This window comes from Oryzias latipes, chromosome 10, assembly GCF_053564925.1.
Source record: "Oryzias latipes strain Hd-rR chromosome 10, Olatipes_Hd-rR_3.1".
Classification (NCBI taxonomy): Eukaryota; Metazoa; Chordata; class Actinopteri; order Beloniformes; family Adrianichthyidae; genus Oryzias; species Oryzias latipes.
This window is the reverse complement of record NC_136246.1, coordinates 29,401,023-29,423,502: the sequence shown is the minus strand read 5'-3', so window position 1 is coordinate 29,423,502 and position 22,480 is coordinate 29,401,023. Positions and strand designations below refer to the sequence as shown.

The window sequence follows — 22,480 nt, the reverse complement described above, 5'->3', positions numbered from 1 at the left end:
CTGTGGAAATGCAAGTCAGCAAAGACCATCTCATTGATAATGAATAATCCTATTGTATTATTGTATTTATAAATAAGAAAGCAACTGATTTAAAATAATAAACTTCTCTTTGTTTTATTCACTTACAGATTGTATGCCACCTAAATTAGTTGTGATTTCTCAAAACTGTACCATTGTTGCTTTTACTTTCCTTTCTTTGGGACAAAGAACACATACTTCTAAATATATCCTATGAGAAAAAAACACAACCAATAACATCAAAGCTTACTTGACAGGCCTAATGGATGATGCTTAGTGGAATGTAAAATTTGTTTTAAGGCAAAAAGAAAACCCATCAACATCTTGACAGCAAAAACAATAAATTACACTTCTGCAAAAGCGAAGATAACAGACAAAAGAAATGTATTATATTTTATTCAGAGACCAAAAAATGATTTTACCTGAAGAAAAATACTTTTGTGACAAACTAAAATTGTGGCTATTTGAAAGAAAATCAAATGGAAAAAATAAACAAGTCCAAGTTTTACAAACAGAAATTAGCTTTTTATATTAAAAGTGGAGAACAGCTACATCGACTGGATGACCTATTAAAGAACTGTAGTTTGGTGCTTCATTTGGAAGTGACAAACAATTTCAACATCAGACTAGTTAACTTTGTTTTCATGACTACTGCTCAGTGTAGTGAGTAGCTGCAGTAGAGACTAAATGATGTTAACCCTCAAAAATAATGGGACGGAGCATAGTGAAACACATCATTATACTTCCTTAAACTGGCTACGTAGGTGTGAGGCCTTGACTAATAACATCACAGCTATTTAACAGATATCTATGGAAAGTACATAACAATAAAGTATAGATACAACCCCTGATATGCAATGCATTGCATCTGAAAGGAAGTGACAAACAAGTTAGTTAAAAAATCAACCTGCAGTCTTTATTTTGTCGTACAATCATAGTCTTCTTGTGTTTGTAAAGTGTCACTCAAACAACTTGTAGATATGTGGATTTAAAATCTGTCCCAAGAGCATTTTTGGCATTACATTTATAAATACCAGAGTTTGTGAGCACTGGATTTTGGATGACCAGGTAACCTTCCTGTGTTATATGAATTCCTCCCCTCACAGTGTACCGGTTTTGTGGAAGCAGAGTGGTGCGTCCAGGTAATGTCCAGGAAATATCCGGCTTGGGCATTCCATTTGCCACACACTGTAAAATCACTGGTGTTCCTTGGTTAATTTTGGTAAGAGGTGGCATTGTGGTCGTGATCCGTGGAGGGAAAACCATCACTGTGACTGGGTAAGACAGTGCCGTTGATCCATATGCATTGGTGGCTTTACAAATATATGTTCCTTTATCAAAAGTGGCAACCTGCTTGATTTGGAGCGTCCCATTGTTGAAGAAAGATATTCGCCCAATGGTCTGAGGTTTGTCCAAAACCGCACCATTAGGTAGAGTCCACGTGATTGATGCTTGAGGCCACCCATCCACTGTACATGGCAGGTTGAGATTAAGGCCAAAAGTAATTCTCATCCCACCTGTGGAAGACATCAGTAATTAAACTCAATGCAAAGATGACAAATTCAACTAATAATGATACATACAGTACAGACATAGTGAGACAGACATAGTGGAGACAACTATGCTTCAAAAGTATTTGTTGAAATAAAATGAAGATCTTTTTCTCACAGACAAACAGTTGATAGCCATGTAAGACTAAACTTAAGCTTTCTTTTGTTTACATTTGAATGTAAATACATACCTGTATATCCTCTGATTACCGGCTTTCTGCCAGCTTCCAAGGCATAGCGTTTCTCTGCTTGTCCAGCTATATTTCTTGCTATGCATCGGTACACCCCCTTATCATTTGCAGCGGGATTGAAGATTTGTAAAGTTCCATTCAAGAGATGATGGATAAAGCGTTTGAGTCGTAGACCAGGTGTTAACATTGTCCCATTGGGAAGCAGCCATGAAAGTTCTGGGTTTGGTTTCCCACGAGCAGGACACTTGAGGGATATTCCAGAACCATCTTGCTTTATCGGTAAGATTTCAATGTTGGGAACAGCAAAGCTAGGCTTTTCCGCTAAGGATGCTACTTGTAGCTCAACTGACAGCGATGTTTCACCAAGATGGTTTTTAGCTAGACAAGTATATCTACCTTCGTCTGTCTTTCTTACCCCTCTGAGCTCTAGGCTTCCATTTTGGTGAACCTGGAAACGGCCTCCGAGGTAGGGTGTTGTTAGCGAGAGCCCATAAGGAGTAATCCACCAGATTTTGGGCTCAGGTTTTCCTTCTACCCTGCAGTCCATAAGAGCTGTTTGATAGGAGACTCCCAAAAGTTTTGTTGAACTCTCTCCTTTCATTCCATTGATGAAGGGTTTCTGGTGTTCAACTTCAACCGTGGTGTATTTAATGTCACCACCAACAGAGTTGCGTGCTACACATGCATATTTTCCTTCATCTGCCAGAGATACTTTCTTGATGATTAAGATCCCATCATCCATGATCTCAAATTTTTCTGTTGACAGTGGTATTACATCCTTTTGTGGTGAGATCCAAATTATTTTCGGCAAGGGTTCACCAGTTGCTTTACACTCTAGCTTTGTTGATTCACCCAGTTTTACCGTCACCTTGGATTGTGACTTTAATCCAATTTGTGGAGATTTTGGTGCCACTCTGACACTCAGTTTTCTTTCATCCTTGCCCAGTTTGTTCTTAGCATAGCATGTGTAGTCACCCTCGTCCTTTTTGTTGATGTGCTGGAGCAGCAGAGTTCCATTCTCGAACATGACATAGCGGCGATTACGCAGACCGCTATCATCTGACTGAAGAGCGTTGTTGATCATAGTTCCATCTGGAAGACTCCAGGAAACGTCTGGGTCTGGAAGACCAGTTGCAACACAGTCCACCTATAGGGCGAGAAACACTGTCCTGAAGTTGTTTCCTCTAACAACTAAGCTACAGGTTCATAACCTGGAGAAACAAAACCCTCCTGAAGAAATCCTGACTGTTGGTTCATTTATCTGTCGTGAAAATTATCCATTTAAAAAATATCCATTGATATTTCCTATGGGGCATTTAGCTTTTAACACTTTAACATTTAGTTTTGCACAAACAAATGAATACCTGAAAATTTTCTCCATAGGTAACCTCAGCCTTTGAAGTCTTTAGATGTTCAATTCTAGGAGGAGTCATCAGCACGTCTAACTGTTAAAAAATAAACAAAAAAACATGAAACGACATCTGCAATAGGTTATAGGAGCATCTTTTAAGAAAAAAATATTTATATTTATATATTATCTATATTTCTTTGGCAGGTTGAGTTTGTGGTGCTAGTAAGCATGTTCTTTACGAGTTAGTGAGAGTAGTTCTTTTATCGCATACATTTCCTGAACTAAGGACAACAATTAGGTTGGATGTTTTGAGGAAGACCCTTTGAAAATAAATGCAGAAATAACATTGGTGAAATCATCACAGAAAACTAAAGGAATGCTTAAGAATTACTTTTTGGTTTCATTTCACAAGGTGACCAATTTGACACTGAGATCAAAGATCAAACCAGCATCTGACCTGTTCATACCTGGAAGAGCTCCATGTCTTCACCATTGGGCCGCTGAAAAATACACAAATACTTCCCTCCATCCAGCTCTGTTAGCTGAAGAATCCTTAGAGTCCCATTACGGAAAGCTTTAATTGGTCTCTCTGGGCTGGACACAGAAAGGTGGGAAATGTGAACAAGGTTAAATCAGAAAACTTTAAGGCCATGTTCCTTTTAACATATATAATTTTATTAGTGGTATAAAGTAACTTTTTGTAGATATATGAGTTACCTGTACTGGTGTTCAAAGATGGCCTTAGATGGAAGCTGCCAAACTGTTCCTCTTGATGATCCAGTGGATTCTGGACAGTGGAGGTAGACAGTAGAACCATACATAGCTGAGACCACATGTTGACGAGATGGAGTGGCATGGTTGGGAGTAAAAGGGATTGAAAGTGGAGGGAGAGGCTGATGGGGAAAGAGAAAGGAATGTGCTTCCACTTCTAGCTGGACTGTTCTTTTGGCAATCCCTACTGCATTTGTCGCCAAACACTCGTACCTAAGTAGAACGATAAAAGCGTGGTAACGCTTTACTATAGAAACCATGTATGGCAGGAAGCTGACTGTTGAATGCAACATTGCACAAACAAAATTATGTTACAATCTATCAGAAGAATGTAATTTGTACCTTCCACTATCAGAGGGAGAAACATTCTTCACAAACAGCGTTCCATTGGGGAAGATGTATAACCTGCTTCCAAGAAACTGCAATGGCTTAACATGGATGCCTTCTGGAAGAATCCATTTTAAAGTAGGTGCTGGTTCGCCCTTCACAGAACAGTGAACATACACATTCCTGCCTGGATAAATGGGATTTCACAAGTTTAGATAAGTAACATTTACACAAATAGAGCCATAGACTGCACTGTCCTATTAAAGACAATAAAACAATAGTTCTTCTTTGTACCTGGCTGAACAATAAGACTGTCTGTTGGTACTTCACTTATGCTTGGAGGCAGCGCTGCAACATGGAGGTGATAAGTGATGGTATCAGCACCTGCTGCATTGCTTGCAATACATTTATAGTCCCCTTTGCTGGTGAAGTTGGTAGAATGTATTTGTAGGGTCCCATTTTGGAGAAGGGATATTGCAGAAAAAACTGAGTGAACTGTCCCAACTTCTTGAACAAATGTTCTGTCTGGGAGAATCCAGGAAATTTGGGCTGCCGGTTTTCCAGAAGCAAGGCAGTGTAGAGTCGCACCTTTTCCTAAATAGACTACTATTTCTGTGGACTTGGGTCTTTGAATCTTTGGGGACTCAATCTGAACAGATAAGGTGATGGCCATCTGGTCTGATCCCAGCCTGTTCTGGGCCATGCAGAGGTACTGTCCTCGATCCTGAAGTTGAATGTTTCTAATGAGAAAAGTTCCATTTTTGAAGACTTCAAAGCGAGGGCCATGTCTGGTGTTTGATGATATAGTGGCACCTGATGACATAAAAGAGAGGAAAATAGAAACACTCCACAAGACATCCACTACAACATTTAATATCTTTTGTACTTCACATTTTAAAACATGCTGCAACGGAACCAATAATATGATCAATGTACTAAGGCAAAATATGGATTACCCATTTCCAAACAGATTCTTCTGTACTTACCTGTTCACTTCTCTGGACCTTACCTGTGGATACTTTGGTCCATGCAATATTGGGTTCTGGATTTCCAGTGGCTTTGCAGGGAAGGAACACGTCAGTCTCTGCCAGCACAGACATACTTGTAGTTACAGTGTTGATGTGGGGTTTCACCCCACCTCCCCCAGCTACTCGTAACCATGGGAAAAGAGGTGCAGCGGTGGGTTGTCGGAAGCTGTGTTGTCTTCCTATTAAAATAATAGAGTAAATTAGAGAACTTTTTTCTTAAATATTCTGTTTAATAGACCTTTGATTTGCTCTTCATGTCTGGTTATAAGTCTCCAATAGCCCACTCACCTTCATAGACAGAGTGTGATGCGGTGAAGTGGTAAGAAACAGATGTGGGGAGAAACCCGATGACCAATGATGATGATGTTTTACCAGGGTTTGGGACTTGCAAGGGGTAAGAGTAAGATGGAGTAGGAAATAGTTGTTTTGGCATGTAGTGCCTTTGTAAAGTTGGAAAGTTGGGTTTTGAGGGTGAAGGATTGTTCTTGATGGGTTTATATGTCACTGCCCTTCCTAGCTGGCTTGTGTGATTGAGCTGCACCTGAAAAATACAAATAATTAAAAATATATTCATTCAAATGATTCAGTTTATATTCTATTGTAAAAAAATCCACCTTTTTAAAAAATGTTCAAAGGCTGTAATCAACTAGGTCTATATGTCAATTCAGAAAGAGTTAAAAATAAGGTTAAAGCAGTATTAACATTAAAACTTTCTCATTATCCTTAGGTTTTCATTAGAACAGAGAGACTCTCTTTGAGAGTACCTTCATAGACATGTTAGGTTGTAATTATTTTAACTACACGGTAGGAACCCATAAATGTGATTAAAAAATGTTCAAGTATTACAATGCCAACAATCCCAAAGTCTCCCAGTTGGATTAGGTTGCTCATGGGCTCAAGCCCATATAGTCATTCTGTGTTTTAAATTGATTGCTTTATGCTAATAATAAAGACACATTGCTTGCACACATTTGGTACAGGAAGCTACAGATACTTAAGGGGTCAAAGAACCAACCATGAGTCTAAAGTGATACCCATGTCTTCAAATTCGACATATTTTAAGTCTATTAGATTTGTAAGAGACAGACACAAGGACAGAGCTTTATCAACAAAACCAAAACAATCTACTTCTAAAGTACTAGATTCTCAGGCACATGCTAAAGTTATAATTAGGCCTGCATATAGATAAATAACTATAAACTGTGTTGATCATTTCAATTCTAATTTTGTTCCAATCCTGACTTTTAATTTTAACCCATTATCAAATGTATTTCCTCTAGAGTTAAGGTTTACAGTATTTATAAAAAAATCTATAATCTTTTTTGAAATACATTTGCTTAAAACGAACCAATGAAAGGTCAAATTGAAGTTATGTTATAAAAAGTTTGTAAATCAATGACACATATATGTATATGTATATATAATATGTAACTAGAAAAATCCAGCTACATATTCCAACACAAATTTTGAAAAAGCAGAATCAATCAAAATAAGTCACTTGTCACGCACACCCTTCATGTACCTGTCTGTATCTGTTCCTCAGTCTTGACATGAGCAATTTATCTCTTGTTTGGCTGCTGAAATCTAAATTGTAATGATGGAGTTTAGATGGTATAGTCCTGGAGTTTTCCATTGTGGCCATAGTTGGAGTAGGTTTTATTGTTTCAGCTGTGATCTCAGGACGGTTGGTCACAAAAGAGCTGTGAACCCAGGGGTGGGGGAAAGGCCAGGGATGATAGGTAGCTGCAACGTGTGATCCAGAACCTTTGGAAAAAAAATCCAAATGATCTTAGCATTACTTTATATTAATGACATCCATTGGTTGTTATAACTAAAAAACCTGTTTGAGAGATATTTACCAGACTATATTTACCTTGTCTCAAGTGAGGAAACAACCGTTGGCTTGGCCAGGAAGGGTTTAAGGGGTAAGAGTGATGAGGATGGTGGTGGTGTGAAGACCAGTGGGAAGTGGGATACACTTTGGGATGATGGGAACCTTTGCTATGTTTCACCTCAGTTTGAACTCCTGTATTTCTGTTTTGGTTTGTGTTCATAATTCTAGAACCGCTAGTTTTTCCATTACCCTGGTTGGTCTGGAGAAGCCAGGGATGGAGTGGCTCCACAATGGAAGGACTGCGGGTTTCAGGGACCTTGGTTGGCTTGTTCACCATTTTATCTTTGCCCTGTGTGAATGCATGTTCTTCTTGGGTGTTTGTTGAAAAACTCTTTACAGATGATGTTCTTGTATGTTTCGGTATACTTTGTTCAGGCAGAGGTCTGTTTGGTCTATTCCGGGTAGTTAACCTAATGTTATTTTGCACATTGTAGCTCTGAGTAACTAACTTTTTTCTCAAGTTTTCTTCATCTTCCCCAATGATATCAGCAGATCTGTGTTTCTCTTGCTCCTTTGTTTCTGTCATACGGTTCTTATTTTTATCATCTACATGTGGCTTTTTGTTATGTCTATCATTTGCTTCAGTTTTTTCCTTCATTCCTGTGCTCTTTATACCAGTTGTCCTTAAATTTACAAGGTGGTCAGCTTTCCCCAAGTGTGAATTATCAAGCTTTGGAATTGCAAATGTTTTTGGAGTTGGTACATTTATTTTACTTACATTGGGATCCGTTTCAGAAAAGGATAGAGATGGAGTGAAATAATTGCCAATGGGATTGTAAGTAGTTCCACTGTTTAGATCTTCATTTTTATTCAAGGTTACAGTATTCTTATAATCATAGTCATCATAATAGTTGTCCTCATCTATGTTATACTCAGCAGATAAATGTCTATTGTAGTCCGCTGTAGTTGGAACTAGGGTTGTTGTTGTAGGAGTAGGGGTTGTTGTTGTAGTGGTGGTGGTTGTTGTTGTTGTGGTAACAGGGGTTGTTGTGGTGGTGGTTGTTGTAGTTGAAATTGTGGTTGGTACTGGGCGAAGAGTGGTTTGGGAGTTTTTAAATGGATGGTAGAAAGGTTTGATGTGTGGATGGATTCTTCTCATTGGGGGTCTTCCTCGTCTAAAAGGGGGTCTTCTCCCGTTTGGGTGTCGGATACCTGGCCTCACACCAAGCTGTGTAGTTCTCATAAAAGGGGGATGTGTGATAGCTCTTACTTTTTCAATGGTCCCTTCAGTTGACAGTTGGGGTGATGGTGTGCTTCCAGGAAGACTAGAATGATGAACTTGATTCTCTGACATTTCAAGACTTTTATGAAGATTCTGTTTGTTTGAATGCATTTTAGCATCAATTTTTGGGACAAAAGAAAACATTTTTGACTCTGCATCAAGAGGGGTAGTAATATCATGGAGGGAGTTAGCCTTTTCAGCGCCTGTGGTTGCAACAGCAGTTGTGGTTTCAATTTTGTGGACAATTATAGTACTGGGATCTTCTACAGACTGCTCTGTGGGAAGAGGAGCACTTGCATTCGAGTGAGCTTTGGCTAGTATCTCTGCCCAACGATTTGGATCTAATTCCTTAATAGATTTATTAGGTTTCCTTCTTGAGTTTTTCATCAGTGTCTTTTTAAATAACCTGTTAGGTCTATTTAGTGGTGTTCCCACTTTCTCAGGAAGCTCTGTAGCAAACGGACGTATGATTTCCTGATAATCTCCCCCTGAACCCTCTCCGTCCTCCACACCAAGTGTGGGGATTGTTTGTTGGCCCTCCGGCTGTACTTTGGATTCATCAAAACGCTTTACCTCTGTGACTTCTACTACATGAGACAACATGTCAACTCCGTATAGATTAGAGGCCACACAGCTGTATTCGCCAGCATCCTCTTGCATAAGCTTCCTTCCAACCAACGTCCCATTTTCTGTCACTTCTAGTCTTCTTGTCCTTTGTGTGGGAAGCAGCACTTGGTTTTTAGGCAGGTACCAAATAGTTTGAGTGGGGAGTACTGAGGTCACTTCACAAGGAAGAGAGAAAAAGCCCCCCCTCTTAATTGTAATTTTCTGACCATTTAAGGCTGTGGGACTGAGAGAACGCTCTTTGATGGTAAGTCTTAGTGGCAAAAGGTCTACACCAGACTTGGTTCTGATGATGCAGTGGTAAACACCTGAGTCAGACATGGAGGCATTTAGAATGACAAGTTTCCCTCCTTCTGAAAATTCTATTTTGTCATTTGAATCCTCTAAAGTGGACAGATCTGGAAGTATCCACTCCACTCTCACTTGCGGGTCAGAAGTTATAACACTACACTCCAAATGAACCTTTGACCCCTCCAGAGCTGTCTGAATTCGCCCAGTAGTCCCTCTTCGAAGTAACGCCCAGGATGTAGCAAAGTTGTCCCCATTTTCTTGTGCCCTGTTGCTGCTGATTTCTTTTGTAATTAAAGTGGTGAAATCCATTACAAGCTTCTTTGTTGTTGTCTGCTGCCTGTTTAGCTTCAATATAACTCTTGGTTGAAGGAGCCATGCGGGCTCTGCCACCAAATACCCTTTCAACTCTGTGAAATACGGAGAATTCTCGTTCACCACTTGGACATACTGATATGTAACGCCACTTGTGTTTCCTCTTAGATGACCTCTCTCCAAGATTGCAGGGCTTTCATAGTAATATGCTACCAACTGCCAGAGGTTTTGTAACTTTTCTCGATCGATCTGGCACTCAAGAACAGTCACTAGTGATACGTTCACAGATAGTTCCCCGGGTGTCCGTGAATTCACACTCCACGTCATGGACGCGCTGTCCCCTGGGTGGCGCACATCACACGCCACATGGGCACTGTTCCCATGGCTGTCAGAGAGAACGATGGTTAGGAGGCCCAGAGGTTTTTCAAAGTCCTGTATGTATGGCAGGTCAGGCTCTGCTTCTGACTCCGCCCACACAGGATTGTCCCATTGTTTTAATGGGGATTGTAGAAGTGGCCGTTCACAGGTAAGCTTGCCTGCAGTTAATCCTAGCAGCTGGCTACCATTCAGATGTTGAGGGTAGGAGCAACGAGGGCATGTTTCACTTGAGCCCCGTTCTTTCTTACACTTTATTACTCCTAGAAGATAGTTTAAAAAAAGAAAAAACAGATGTTGGAATGAATAAACAGTACCCTAAACCACAACAATATGATCTGTTAGTTTTTGTAAAAATATGTGAAATGCAAAGTAACAGCACAAGAGTTTGTACACAACCTTTAATATTAATATACAAGTGTTTTCAGAAATGTTCTGCATGTTGTTTGCTTGCTTGGTTTTTCTTAACAAGGGGTTTTGATGATAAAATGCATGCAGCTAACTAACAAAAATTTGAAACCTTAGAATTTTACCTTCATGTGCTTCACTCCATTCAATGAGCCATTGAAGCTGACAGTCACAGGTCCATGGATTTCCATGTAGAGTAAGGAGCTCCAGCCTTTGAGCCGTCTTCAGTGCTGCAGTAGGGAGTTGCTCCAGCAAGTTGTCTGAAAGGTGCAAGTGTCTAAGACAATAATGGCATGTTATCTGGTTTATTTGCTAGACACAAATACAGGTTTTATGTGTTAGTCAGCGGAAATTCAAAGCTTTTTTGTTTTCTTACTTGAGCCCAGAAGTCCAAAAGTTTCCCAATACTGACACAGTTATGAAGGTATGAGGGTGGATCTCTTTGAGAAGGTTTCCCTCCAACTGCAGGAGCTTCAGTGAAGTCAGCCCATTAAAAGAATACGGCTCAATGAAGTCTATTAGGTTGTGGTCCAGATGTAGACGGACTAAACTGACCAGACCCTCCAACATGGCCGCGTTTACCAATGTTAGCTTGTTGTAGCTCAGCTTCAGAATCTGGAAAAACAAAGGTTTGGCTTACATTTATGTCACTTTATGATGTAAAGTTACACAAAGTCTAGAGTTGTGTGCTAAAAATGCTAACCCTGACTCTTTTTGGCAACACGGACTCTGCATGCAGTCAGTACAGCAAATCATTGACATGAATGTGTTTGACAGGATTTACTGTAGGAGAAAACTCTGTGCATAAACAGGAGGTGCTAACATTAGCCAGCCACAAGAACAAAAACATATTTTCTCCTTGGGTAAAGGTTGAGCAGAACTGTTTGATATACACACAAACTGGTTAAAAAAATGCAAATTTAGCTATTGAAGACACAAAAACGATACCTGCAGGGACCTCAGGCTGTAGAAAGCCCCAGGATGAACCGAGATAATGTCGTTTCCATGTAACATGAGCATTTCCAGTTGCCTTAGGGGTCTAAACTCTGACCCCTTCACCTCTGTCAGGCTGTTGTAGCTGTAAAGCAAGGACAGCAAACAGAAGAGGAGATGAAAGAGTTTATTAGAACACCAGCAGACATGGATGGGGGTCAGACATGTTTCTGGTTTTATATTTTTGCACTTAGTTTAAAGACTCACTCTGATGAAAATTGTTTTTTGGTGTTTTTAACATGTTCTTGTGGCTTTTTGTGTCAAGAGGGAGGACACATATAACGAAAATTAAGCTTTAAATTACATTTCTGAGTATTTCTTTGTTCAAATTGTTGAGAATCCTTTGTTTTCCTCGTCTGAGCTGGAATCCGAATCAAACTAATAGCTACAATATTGCCCACCATTTTTGTCGCACCGGTAATGTTAGCTTGAGCGTGTCAGGAGACCATGTAAACAAAGAGCTCTCAGCAGCTGTGGGGAGGGTCATCAATCCCGCCCACAACTCAGAGGTACATTTTTAATCAACTCCTGCCGCTCTGCAGAAACTATGTCTTAAATAAACAACACGGGTTTCCTAGTTTTTGACTAAAGACAGCATAATCATAATTAAAAGACCACTGGGAACGCTTTTCAAACAGATCAAAAGATAATCGGAGTGGGCCTTTATGTTCTTTTAAATCCTGTGGAGAAAAACCAAACTTTCACGTCCTCTTGCAATAGCAAACTTAATTTTGCTGTATTTTACTGAGATTTACTGAAAGTTTTAGCTCTGGTCGGATTCTGGAGGAGCTAGATTTAGTTGGGGTTAGGTTGGACTAGCTTGTGTGCGTGCAGTTCAAAGTCAAGTTTTAGTTTGTAAAAACAAAATTCTTTCCTTTATAAGAAATATGATCCTGAAAATGAAAAGAAAACAAAGTTTTCATGGATTGTAAGATCCCATAGGCAACCTTTGACCCTCAAAGGGAAGGTGAAAAAACTGGTTTAAGGTGAAACCTTTTTCTATATGTGTGCATAGCTGGAACTGACTGGGTTTGGAAAGTTTATTCACAAAAAAGCAGCTGAAACTCACTTTCGCTGTCCGTGTTTGGCAGACCGACTGACAGAGTGCAGCCTCCTGTACTCAGACTCTGAGCTGCTGCACAGATTTGTGCAGGTTCCCAGGGAGCAGTAATCCCTTCACAATTCAAAACATACGGCACTTTTGACTTTTCTACTACCGTCTGTGAAAATTTTGAAATCACATAGATCACAGAGTGCTTTCAGATCCATGAATGAACACGTTTTTTTTAGGTGTCCACACAGGGGACTGAGCTGAAAAACACAGGGAAACCTCAACTTTGTTAACAAAAATGATCTGCAGCTCTCCTTTGATCCACCAGTCATTGAGCCAGCCTTTAATACCTGGTTGATTATGTTCTTCACATTTTTCAATCCAGTTTTCACTTTGCAAGGCTCATTCAATCGTGTATTTGAGCATCAATTAAGTTTAATTAAAAAACGGAAACTTTTATCCTTACCCACTAGTTTACTTATATTTTTTGCACTTTTGGGGTAGAGGCAACTCTGCTTTCAGCTTCAAAAGGTGCAGAGCATAGAAATAAAATAAAATGGAAAAGCTGTTTTCCATTATTCATCTCAAAGCGCTCAACCTTCAGCCCTGCTGTCACCGTTCAGGGCCAGATGTCAGGCTTATCCCTCTCAACTGTAACTCTCTGTGCCGATTCTTCAAGGTGAGCTGCAACCCTGAGAAAATCCAAACCAGCTTCTGGCCATTTTAAGGTTTTTTCTTTAAAAGAAAAACCCCGGAAAACAAATTTAAGGCACAGCAAGACATCTAAAAAACCAAAACATCCAGCTGCAGCTGTTCCTGAAGAGAGTTTTTGACAGAATATGAGCTCAAATAATCTATGCAGACAAGTAAATAGCTGCTAAGATGCTGGTGCATCTTAACATCACATTTCCAAAATAAAATTATTTGACGGAAGAAACAGATGCCTTTATTTTGGATCTATCAAAAAAAAACTTGATAGAAAACCTTTTTCCTGACTTTCATGTTATGTTAAACTTGTTCTGTTCTGAACTCAGTCTGCTGACCAAAGCTGGAGCCTGAATGTAAGTAACTTCAAATGTAAGCTGTGCAATAAAAAAGGAAACTTCAACATTCAAAAGTTTTGTTTTGGTGCTAAAGGCTCAGACTAACTTCCCCACAAATAAATCCTAAAGAAAAAAATCATTATTTTCATTTATATCATGGATTTGTTTAATGTTTTTCATGAGAAGAATATGTGGTGGTAAATTATTCTTTGCCTGCACCACTAAGAGAATTTAAAGTTCTCTCCAACTTGGGTTGAAAATCCATTTATCAGTTTTGTTTAATTACTTAAAAAAACAAAGAAGGGATTTGGTTAAGAAATGAGCTCAAACAGGAATTCAAAAGTTTCACATCCTGATTACACACCAACACACACAAACCTATAAATGTGGCTTTCCCCACTAGATTCCCCACACCTGCACACCTGAGTTTTCCAAAACACATCCCAGCCTGCACCACCCAGTGGCCAGGTGAAGTAACTGCAAGAATTGATCTGCCAAACCTGATATGAATGTTCATCCATGACAAGCAGCAAAACCTTTTACAACAATATATATAATTTAACCTGTGACCATTTCACATCATGTTTTAATTATGGGATAAATTCAATATTTCTCTTTTTTTTTATTTGTTGTCCACTAAGATGCAGATCCTCCTAAAATGTTAGAAGGATTAAGGAAACTGATTATTTTTGCTGAAAGTATTGAGGTTTTTAAGGATCTCCATTTCTTATGAATGATCCTCAGAGTTGATTTTGCAGCCTAAATATATGGTTTACATGATTTAAAGGAACTTTTACAGACTTCTGTTTAGCAGATTAGACATGTAGTGACGATACGACAGAGGTGTGCCGTTTGTTTAGTTTTGTACCAAGTCCTCGTGTGCAGAAATGACTCCTGACCCTTGATTATTGGTGGCTTCACTATGTGCTGTGATTTCTTTCTGTGATGTCATCCCTTCGTATTTCCCGTACAGAAACTGCAGAGCGCCTCTTTTGACCGAAAATGCAGATGGTCTCTCTTCTGTCAGCGGTGTAGCTCTGCTAAATATCTTTCTTATCTGAAATTAAATGCACATGGAGACAACTCGCTGCTGCTGCTGAGAGTTAATCATCTGGGTTTTAAACAAATGCTATCAGTCACAGCTCATTCAGACCTCTGCTTTTGTATTGTTGGATTGTGTCTGTTGTTTTTCTGATTCCATCTCATGAGAAAAGAATTTCTGTGAGTCGCCTCTGATGATTTGTCAGCCGATCAAGAGATCAATCCCTTTAGAGAGCAGTTAGATGTTGTTGTTGTTTTTTTTTAAAAAACTCATTGGGAGTGGAGCCTCACCCAAAGTTGAGCCTTTCCGTGTCTTTGGGAAAGGTTTTTGGCACAGCAGTGAGGTGTCTGAAAGTGCAGTGGACCTCTTTGACGGCGGGGCAGCTGCAGCTCCGGGGGCAGGACGGGACCCCGCATACAGGAGATATCTGCTGGATCCCAAAGACGCAGGTTTGACTCCATCAGTAAAACACTCACATTTGCACACAGAGAGAATGGAAACTTCATCCCCTGAGAAGCATAGTTTTGGACTGTGGGGGGGAAGCGGGAGTGCTGGGGAGAAAACCCACACATACGCTAGGAGAAAGTGCAAACACAGAAAGGATCCAGCCGGGATTTGAGCCAGGGCCACATCTAACTCTGCGTTTGACTTATCCCCATCAACCATTTTTTGAACCCGTTTTATCCCTTACGGGGTTACGGGGTTCCCAGAGCCTAACCTGGTTACTGTTGGGTGAAGGCGGGGTTCACTCTGGACAAGTCGCCAGTCTGTCGCAAGGCAATTACTCGATTCCTTAAACTTTACTTCTGTAACAAATTAATTGGATAAAATATGTATATAATATTTCATTTTAATTGATACTTTTTTAAAGAAACACTAACATTCAGTTAGATGAATTACCACGAAACTGTGTGGCTTGTTGAGCCTTAGTCACAACTTCCCTTATGGGGGAATACGAGTGAAAACTCACAAACTCACAAAAAAAAAAACTCACAAACGACCACGTCTGCGACACGCAGGTGGTCCGCATGAAATATCAAGGTCGTAGGCCGCTGGCTGAGCCCGCAGCGCAAAAATGTTCATGCATACTTTTTCTACAGGCGGCAGGTTGTAGTGTACAACACTTTTGAGGGTAAGTGGGGTGAAACAGGAGAGGTGCAGGGGTGTCGTGTGGATTTTTAGTTCTGTTCTGTTCTGTTAGTTCTGTTCAGGTGATAAATGCACGAAGTCTCAGTATTGGAAATGAGAAAGTTACACAATCAGAGCGTAGACTTCCTACAGGGAATCACAGTACAGACCAAAAGTCTGGACATACCAGACCATAAGTCTGTGTCCAGACTTATGGTCTGTACTGTATGTATCACATGTATCACATGCAGCATTTGCGGTCAGAAAGGAGGCAGTACTACCATCTTACTTTTCGTTGTAACAGTGGTTTTCTTTTGTGTTTCTCTGACCACATGCAATAAGATCAGTAGCTGAAATTTTCTTTAGAGCCTCTGGATCAAAACATTAAATAGGCATTGATCAGACACTGTGTGGTTTCAGTCCCTCGGTAACTTTACCTCCGGGATGATAAAACAGGAAGTTCTGTGATAAAGATTTACCTTCTGCAGCAGCAGTGATGAGAAGAGCAGAGAAAACCATGCTGCAGCCAGGCTGCAGACCTTTCTGGTGCACAGCACCATGACTGGATGACTGTCAGGTCGCTCACGCCATCAACGTACCTGAGGGAAACGGCGACACTGTGATGAGGAGCCACAGATGAGGTCAGATATAACAAGAACAGTTTGTGCAACACTTTGCAAAGTACACAAAAATGCAAAGATTTGTATCTCAAACAGATGTTCTGATTTTTGGAAGAGTTTGCCAGAAAAAAAGGGGTCTGACTTGTTAGAAAGAAAATGAAATCACAAAAAGCTGAATTTCCTCGTGAGGTGACGTTTCTTGGGTATTTTCATATAGATCCGTGAAGATGTGTAAAGATCTGTGAAGATCCATGGAGACCCGTAAAGATCTGTGAGTGTCTGTAAAGATCCGTGAAGACCTTTAGAGATCCGTAAAGATCTCTGAAGTTCTGTAAGATTTATGAAGATCCGGGAAGATCTGTGAAGATTTGTAAAAATCCATGAAGATCTGTATAGATTCATGAAGATCCATGAAGATCTGTAAGGATCCGTTAAGATTTGTGGAGATCCATGAAGATCTGTAAGGATCCGTTAAGATTTGTGGAGATCCATAAAGATCTGTGAAAAACTGCAAAGCAACATGAAGATCCATAACAATCTGTAAAGCTCTGTAAAGATCTGTGAAGATCCATGAGAATCCATAAAGATCTGTGAAGATCCGTAAAGATCTGTGAGGATCCATAAAGATCTGTGAAGATCTGCAAAGCAACATGAAAATCCATAACAATCTGTAAAGATCTGTGAAGATCCATGAGAATCCGTAAAGATCTGTGAGGATCCATAAAGATCTGAGAAGATCCACGAAATCCGTAAAGATCTGTGAAGATTCGTAATGATCCATAAAGGTCTGTAAAGGTCTGTGAAGATCTGTACCTGAGCATCTTTTTCTGAACACCTGAGTATTAATTAAAGAAGAAAATGTGAGGCCACCTCTCCAACGAGGCTTTGGTGGAAACCAGGCTAACTTTGGTCCCTTTAAAATAAAAGACTCTTAGTTGCAGGTGAACCTTGATGTGGTTAAATAATAATCCATTGGATTCATCGAGTAAACAGTCAAAGTCATGGTAGTCTTAAGAGCTCCAGTTATTTTGCTGTCACTGACAACATTTTTGTTGTTAAAGGGTTGGCAGGAAAGGAAAAGTCCATAAAATCTCGATTAAAAACAGACAGAAATAGATCCGTTCAAGTGGTTTTTGAGACATAAAAGGATCAAAGTTCTTCAGCTTTTTTGTTTTTAAGTACAGCTCTCATAATCTCTGTTCATAGCTTTTTCCTTCTTTTAAACCAACATTGCCACGAGTTCACATGCTCACTTAAAGTTGGAGATAAAACTCCAATGATTAAAGGATTCAACTATGGCAGCAAAAACAAGACATCAACCAGTGATTGATGTTGGACTTTGTAAGTCTGGGGGTTTTCCTGGAAGCTTCGCAGTTATGTGCTGCTCATGGACAGGAGGGACTCAAATGTGATCCAGACCCAAAGAAAAGGTTCTGAAAGACTGAAATGATCAGCAAAAGCAAACAGTAGTTAATAAATGAGCTAAAGAGACCTGCAGAAAAGACCGCAAAGCCTCCAAGTAATTTTTTTAAAAATGGGTCCAAAGTAAATAAAACGTTTAAATCTGCACAATCCAGGTGGTTTTTCATTAAAAACGATACAAAAATAAATGCAACTAAATCAAATATTTGCATAAATCATGTCATTTTAGATCAAATTAAACCAAAAATAAATATTCATCCTTTGATCTCATGACTCCTGAAAGTTCCTGGTAAATGTTTGAAGCACAGATTTCCTTCTGCTGATTCTAGACTTATTAAAATGTCATTTAAGCATCAACAGGACCGGATGAAAAGGAAAATTATCATAATTTGATGCAAAACACATTCCATACATAATCCTCTCCCCAAGCTTGAACCGGCGAGTAGATAATGAGAAAAATGGAGGGAAAACATAAACAATAATGGTATTAGAAGGTCAGAGGAAGAAAGAGCTTTGAAAATCCATCTGACTCACTGGGATGACGGCAGAATATTTGCCGTTGGCCCGATATAATTCTGCAAATCCTCTGTTATCCAACATGATCTCCAAAGTTGAGAATACATGTGTAGATGTCGACAGTCAACTCCTTATCTGTCTGTGCTTTGGATGAATGCATCCACCTCCACCTCTGCTTGCTGTGGTTCAGCGGCGGACCCCCACAGCTGCAGTTTGCTACACCGCCAGGTGGTTTGGCAATTACGAGGCTGCACAACATGTAGCGCCGTCACACAAACAGTCGCGCACACGCCTGCTCCATCTCTTCTATAAGGACGTCAGGAGGCTGAGTCGAGAGTTGAACAGAAAAACACGTCTGTTTGTAGTCTTTGGAGGCCCGTTTTGGGTTTCTGGTTTCCACGTCCGTCTGTTTTTCACCCCCACAAAGAGGCTAATTCACCCAACAGCTGTAGGTTTATGTGAGAAAGGCTCACAATGTGATCAGGATGTCGGAACATCCCACATTTAATCTCTTTTTATGATCACTGATACCCTTCCACTCTGGTTTTTACTCTTCACACAACAGACCTGCAGACTCAGTCCAAAAGGACAGGAAATGCAGATAGGATCCGCCTTAGTTTAGTTTGGTTTGCTGTCAAAATGCACTCGTGAGAGAGGGTAAAGCACAGGGACATTATGCATTTACAACTTCTTGCTTAATGTTGTATTTCCATGTACAATGACCTTAAATGTCTTGAAGTATAGTCACAGCATCTGGACTTTAAATCTTTTTCCTTGAAACGTTTTGCCAGAGAAGACCTCCCAGACCCTGAGCCTCTTCCATCGTGTGCTGTGGGGTGTTTTTATTTTTTCCCGTTAAGTCTGTTTGTCTTCACACTGCTGTGAAACGCACCAAGATGCACTTGCAAATGGATCAAAACTCTTATTTTGAGGTGGATCAAAGTTCTTCCAATTTGATCTACACAAACGTGTAACCTTTTTACCACCAGAGCTAAAGCTCTTTTGACAACAGCAACTCTTCGACCATTTACATAATTAACGTAACTCCAACAGCGGGAAAAGCAGCTTCACTCTGATATGCAACATTTTGAAGAAGGGAAAGATCCACTACCACGACAGTGATGTTTTTGATGTTTTTAACATGTTCTTGTAGCATTTTTTTTCTTCCTGGGTATTTCTTATTTCGAATCGTTGTGAATTATGAGTAGATTAAAAAGGTTGTAGCAGAGACGTAGGTTAATGAGGGAAGGCTTACTCAACGCCAACAGTCCTCAAGTCAGAGGTGGATTTCTGGTAAACTACTGCCGCTCTGCAGGAACTATGTCCTAGCGCAAAACACAGGTTTGGGGATTTTGTCTTAAAAAAACGGCATAATCATCATTAAAAGACCACTGGGAACGCTTTGCCAATAGATCAAAAGATGATTAGAGAGGGATGGTTGTGCGTATGCAATCAAGGTAAACCTGCAGTTTTACGTCACTTATTAACCCTTTATGTTGGTAATGTGTTGCACATCAAGCCGATATCCAAAACCGCGTTTCTCCAGATCAGAATCAGCTGATTTTCATTTGTTGTTTAAACGGTCAAAGACTTGTAATGACGATTAGCCAAAAAATTAAAAACCTGAGTCATTGTCTAGGACAGTTTCTGCAGAGCAGCAGGAGGTCATTAGAAATTCACCTCTGAATTGCTTCTCTTCTCATCTCCATTACCAAAGCTCGAGGTTTACACGTTCTCCTGCTAGCTTACAGCCCCTCACAACCCTAACCTAACATTAGAGGTGCAACAGAAATGGTCAGCAGTATCAGAGCTCTCCAGCCGTACAGTTTAGATCCAGATTCCAGCTCAGACGAGGAAAAACAAAGATGCACATGGATCTAATCGTCTACAAATGGATGCATCAGAATGGAGCAGAGCAGGGAGCTTGTAGCTCGCCCAGCATATTTTCTATCTTTTTCAAATGGGATTTTGTCGCCTGCTCCTGATCCATCATGATTTGAATAAAGAAATACTCAGAAGGGCTTCATTTTCTTTATAGATGTCCTCCATCATGACAAAAATGCCACAAGAACATGTTAAAAACACCTAAAGCACTATTTTCATCAGGGCGGGTCTTTAATGTGTTGAGTGAGCTGTCACTCTTACTGAAGGACGCAAACTATCACAGCCAACTAACACATACAAAGGACTTTTAGTGGACCTAATAAAATACCACTGACACCTGGGAGGAGACCCTGATAGGTTCAAAAGGTTGGACAGATATATCCCAATCTTGTGGCTCCGCCCCTCTTATTTAACAGGCCAGTAAAGGTGTCGTATCTGTATCTGCCTCAGGTTTTGCAAAAACCCATCCCAGTTAAAAGTTAAACTTCTGAATTTTCTTTTGGAAAAGAAAAGGGAACTCACAAAGAAACATTTCCAGAAGATGAATCTTGAAGAAATCAAGTCGGGAAGGATTTGTCTGTTTAACCTGACAGACTTCTCTGAATAAAGCTCATTTGCATGGAGTGGCTTTTGCTTAAATCTACAAAAACACTTTTTTCCCTGCAGTTTTTCATGCGTCTGCCGCCTGCAGTGATCCACTCCTGCTCAAACGCCTTTGTGGAAACCTGGAGGATGTCTTTGAGGCAGTTGGAGTGACGCCAGCTCATCCTAATGTCCAAAGCATCACGCTGACAGTCAGCCAAGTCTCTGCTGCTCTTTTCAAGATAACACATGTCATGAGAGCAGCACATTATGAGTCCCACATGTTTTCCATGCAGCTCCGTGAATCCATGTGCAGCTCATTCGGCCTCATTCACAACCTTCAGCTTCTTTCTCATCAGAGTCATCTTCATTTCAAAAGCAGAAACCTCCTTTATGATGGTTTCACTAACATTTGATGGATCTGGGATCTACGAATTCTACTTTTCCTTCTTTTCATGTCATAAAAATATTCCCTTCTCCCTCTTTTGGTGAAAAGGTCAGGATTTTCTCAAAGGTCAGATTCCTTTTAGGTGTTGCTTTTGATTATCGCCACTTGCTGCGGTTGGAAATGATCTTTCGAGTTAATCTGAAAGTCCTTATAGACTTTATAGGCGTTGTGTAAAACCGTGTTTTCTTTTATCATCTCTGACAGCTGGCCCTCTCTCCTCATTAAAGGGGAGCAGTGAGTCTAATAAACGCTCGGTGATGTATTTATGCCAAGCGCCAGTTTGTCTGAAGGGCTCACTGCGTGATTGAGAGAACGCCGCCCAAAAAATCTGATCAGTATATCTCCATTGGACTCAGTTTGACCTTATATTGATGTAAAACTTGTGATTCTCTTCAAAAAGATACAGGTTTATTGGCAAAAAACTAAGTAAAAATATTAATAATATTTCAAAAACCAGTTTTCCTGCAGTAAAACAAAGTTGTGTTTGCAGAAAAACTGTAGGTAAAAAAGTCAGGTGTGATATAAATGTATAAATCTCTGATAATCATAAAAAAAAAAACTTACATTTCAAAATAAAAACCATTTTTTTTAATAAAACGACATTAGATCTCAAGAAAATTGCTAAAAATGCACATTAAAACGTTCTTAACAGTCAAAGAAAGGAAAAAAAAATTGCATATGAGAACATTTTAAAAGTTTTCTTGTTTGAAGACTCACCTGGAAATTCCTTACAGCAGATGTTTCAGCAGAAAACTGTCATTGAAAACAGAGTCTTTCAGTTCTGACGGCAGGTTTGAACGTTTTACAAGAGAAGCAGGGGCTGAAAGGACTTCCAGCTGATGTGGGTCCGGCGGAGGTCTGTTCAGCCACTGAGGAGCGCCGCCGAATGTCTGAGGATTGTTTTGACCCTCTGCGGGTCCCTCAGGCATCTGGATTTCAGATTAACTGCTTTTGCCTTTTCTAGCGCAGCTCTGCTAACTGTGGAGTGAGGAATGCTTCTGATTCACTCCTCCATTCATCTCCTCCTCTCCTCTCACTCTCCGTTGGTGGAAAGATCCTCAGCTTCCTTCACCGTTTCTTTCTGTTGGACTTTTTTTTTTCTCTTCTCTCCGCCTGTTTTTCTCTTTACATGCTTTCACCTTTCCAAGCCTCCCACTCACTTCCTCTCTTTAGTTTCTGGTGGTTAATAACTGCAGATTCATTCACATAATGAGAATCCATCTAAGGATGGGGGGGGGGCTTTAAAAAACCTGACAGCCAGTCGTTTGATCCGCGTGATCAAATCTGTTAGGAATCAGTCGGGGTGGGCTGACCCTTCTACAACTAAAAATCCATCCGGTACGTTCGCTGTTGAAACAATGGGAACATATATTTACGGTTAGCTTTTTG

The 22,480-nt window shown here is 40.1% G+C and overlaps 1 protein-coding gene across 4 annotated transcripts; it reads right to left on the bottom strand.

Annotated features, from left to right (window-relative positions):
• Nucleotides 1–398: 398 nt before the first annotated feature.
• si:ch211-159i8.4 (matrix-remodeling-associated protein 5) lies at nucleotides 399–22,022 on the bottom strand. 4 transcript variants are annotated; one of them, XM_011480471.4, is made up of 17 exons: nucleotides 21,809–22,022; nucleotides 16,099–16,218; nucleotides 14,782–14,918; nucleotides 11,311–11,440; nucleotides 10,739–10,977; nucleotides 10,488–10,639; nucleotides 7,110–10,217; nucleotides 6,759–7,000; nucleotides 5,525–5,777; nucleotides 5,218–5,415; nucleotides 4,503–5,021; nucleotides 4,224–4,395; nucleotides 3,828–4,094; nucleotides 3,578–3,704; nucleotides 3,124–3,204; nucleotides 1,760–2,906; nucleotides 399–1,535 (listed from the first exon to the last, which is right to left on the bottom strand). In XM_011480471.4, exons 2-17 carry the CDS (start codon nucleotides 16,177–16,179, stop codon nucleotides 982–984), a joined length of 7,407 nt encoding a protein of 2,468 aa, XP_011478773.1. In that variant the 5' UTR covers nucleotides 16,180–16,218; nucleotides 21,809–22,022; the 3' UTR covers nucleotides 399–981. The 4 variants fall into 4 exon arrangements, 3 of the variants coding, with proteins under 3 accessions (XP_011478773.1, XP_011478772.1, XP_078810482.1); XM_011480470.4 differs by having other exon boundaries at nucleotides 14,782–14,921; nucleotides 21,809–21,961; XR_013658657.1 differs by lacking the exon at nucleotides 399–1,535 and having other exon boundaries at nucleotides 2,858–2,906; nucleotides 3,568–3,704; nucleotides 14,782–14,921; nucleotides 21,809–21,961.
• Between the last annotated feature and the right edge of the window lie 458 nt (nucleotides 22,023–22,480).

What these genes read in the sequence shown, in the direction of transcription:
- si:ch211-159i8.4 (XM_011480470.4), bottom strand. Translation starts at nt 16,179, where the DNA reads ATGGTGCTGTGCACCAGAAAGGTCTGCAGCCTGGCTGCAGCATGGTTT. An exon ending in TGAGGAACAGATACAGACAG is followed by an intron (nt 5,778 to 6,758) that starts GTACATGAAGGG and finishes TGTATTTTTCAG; the next exon opens with GTGCAGCTCAATCACACAAG. An exon ending in ATCACACTCTGTCTATGAAG is followed by an intron (nt 5,416 to 5,524) that starts GTGAGTGGGCTA and finishes TTATTTTAATAG; the next exon opens with GAAGACAACACAGCTTCCGA.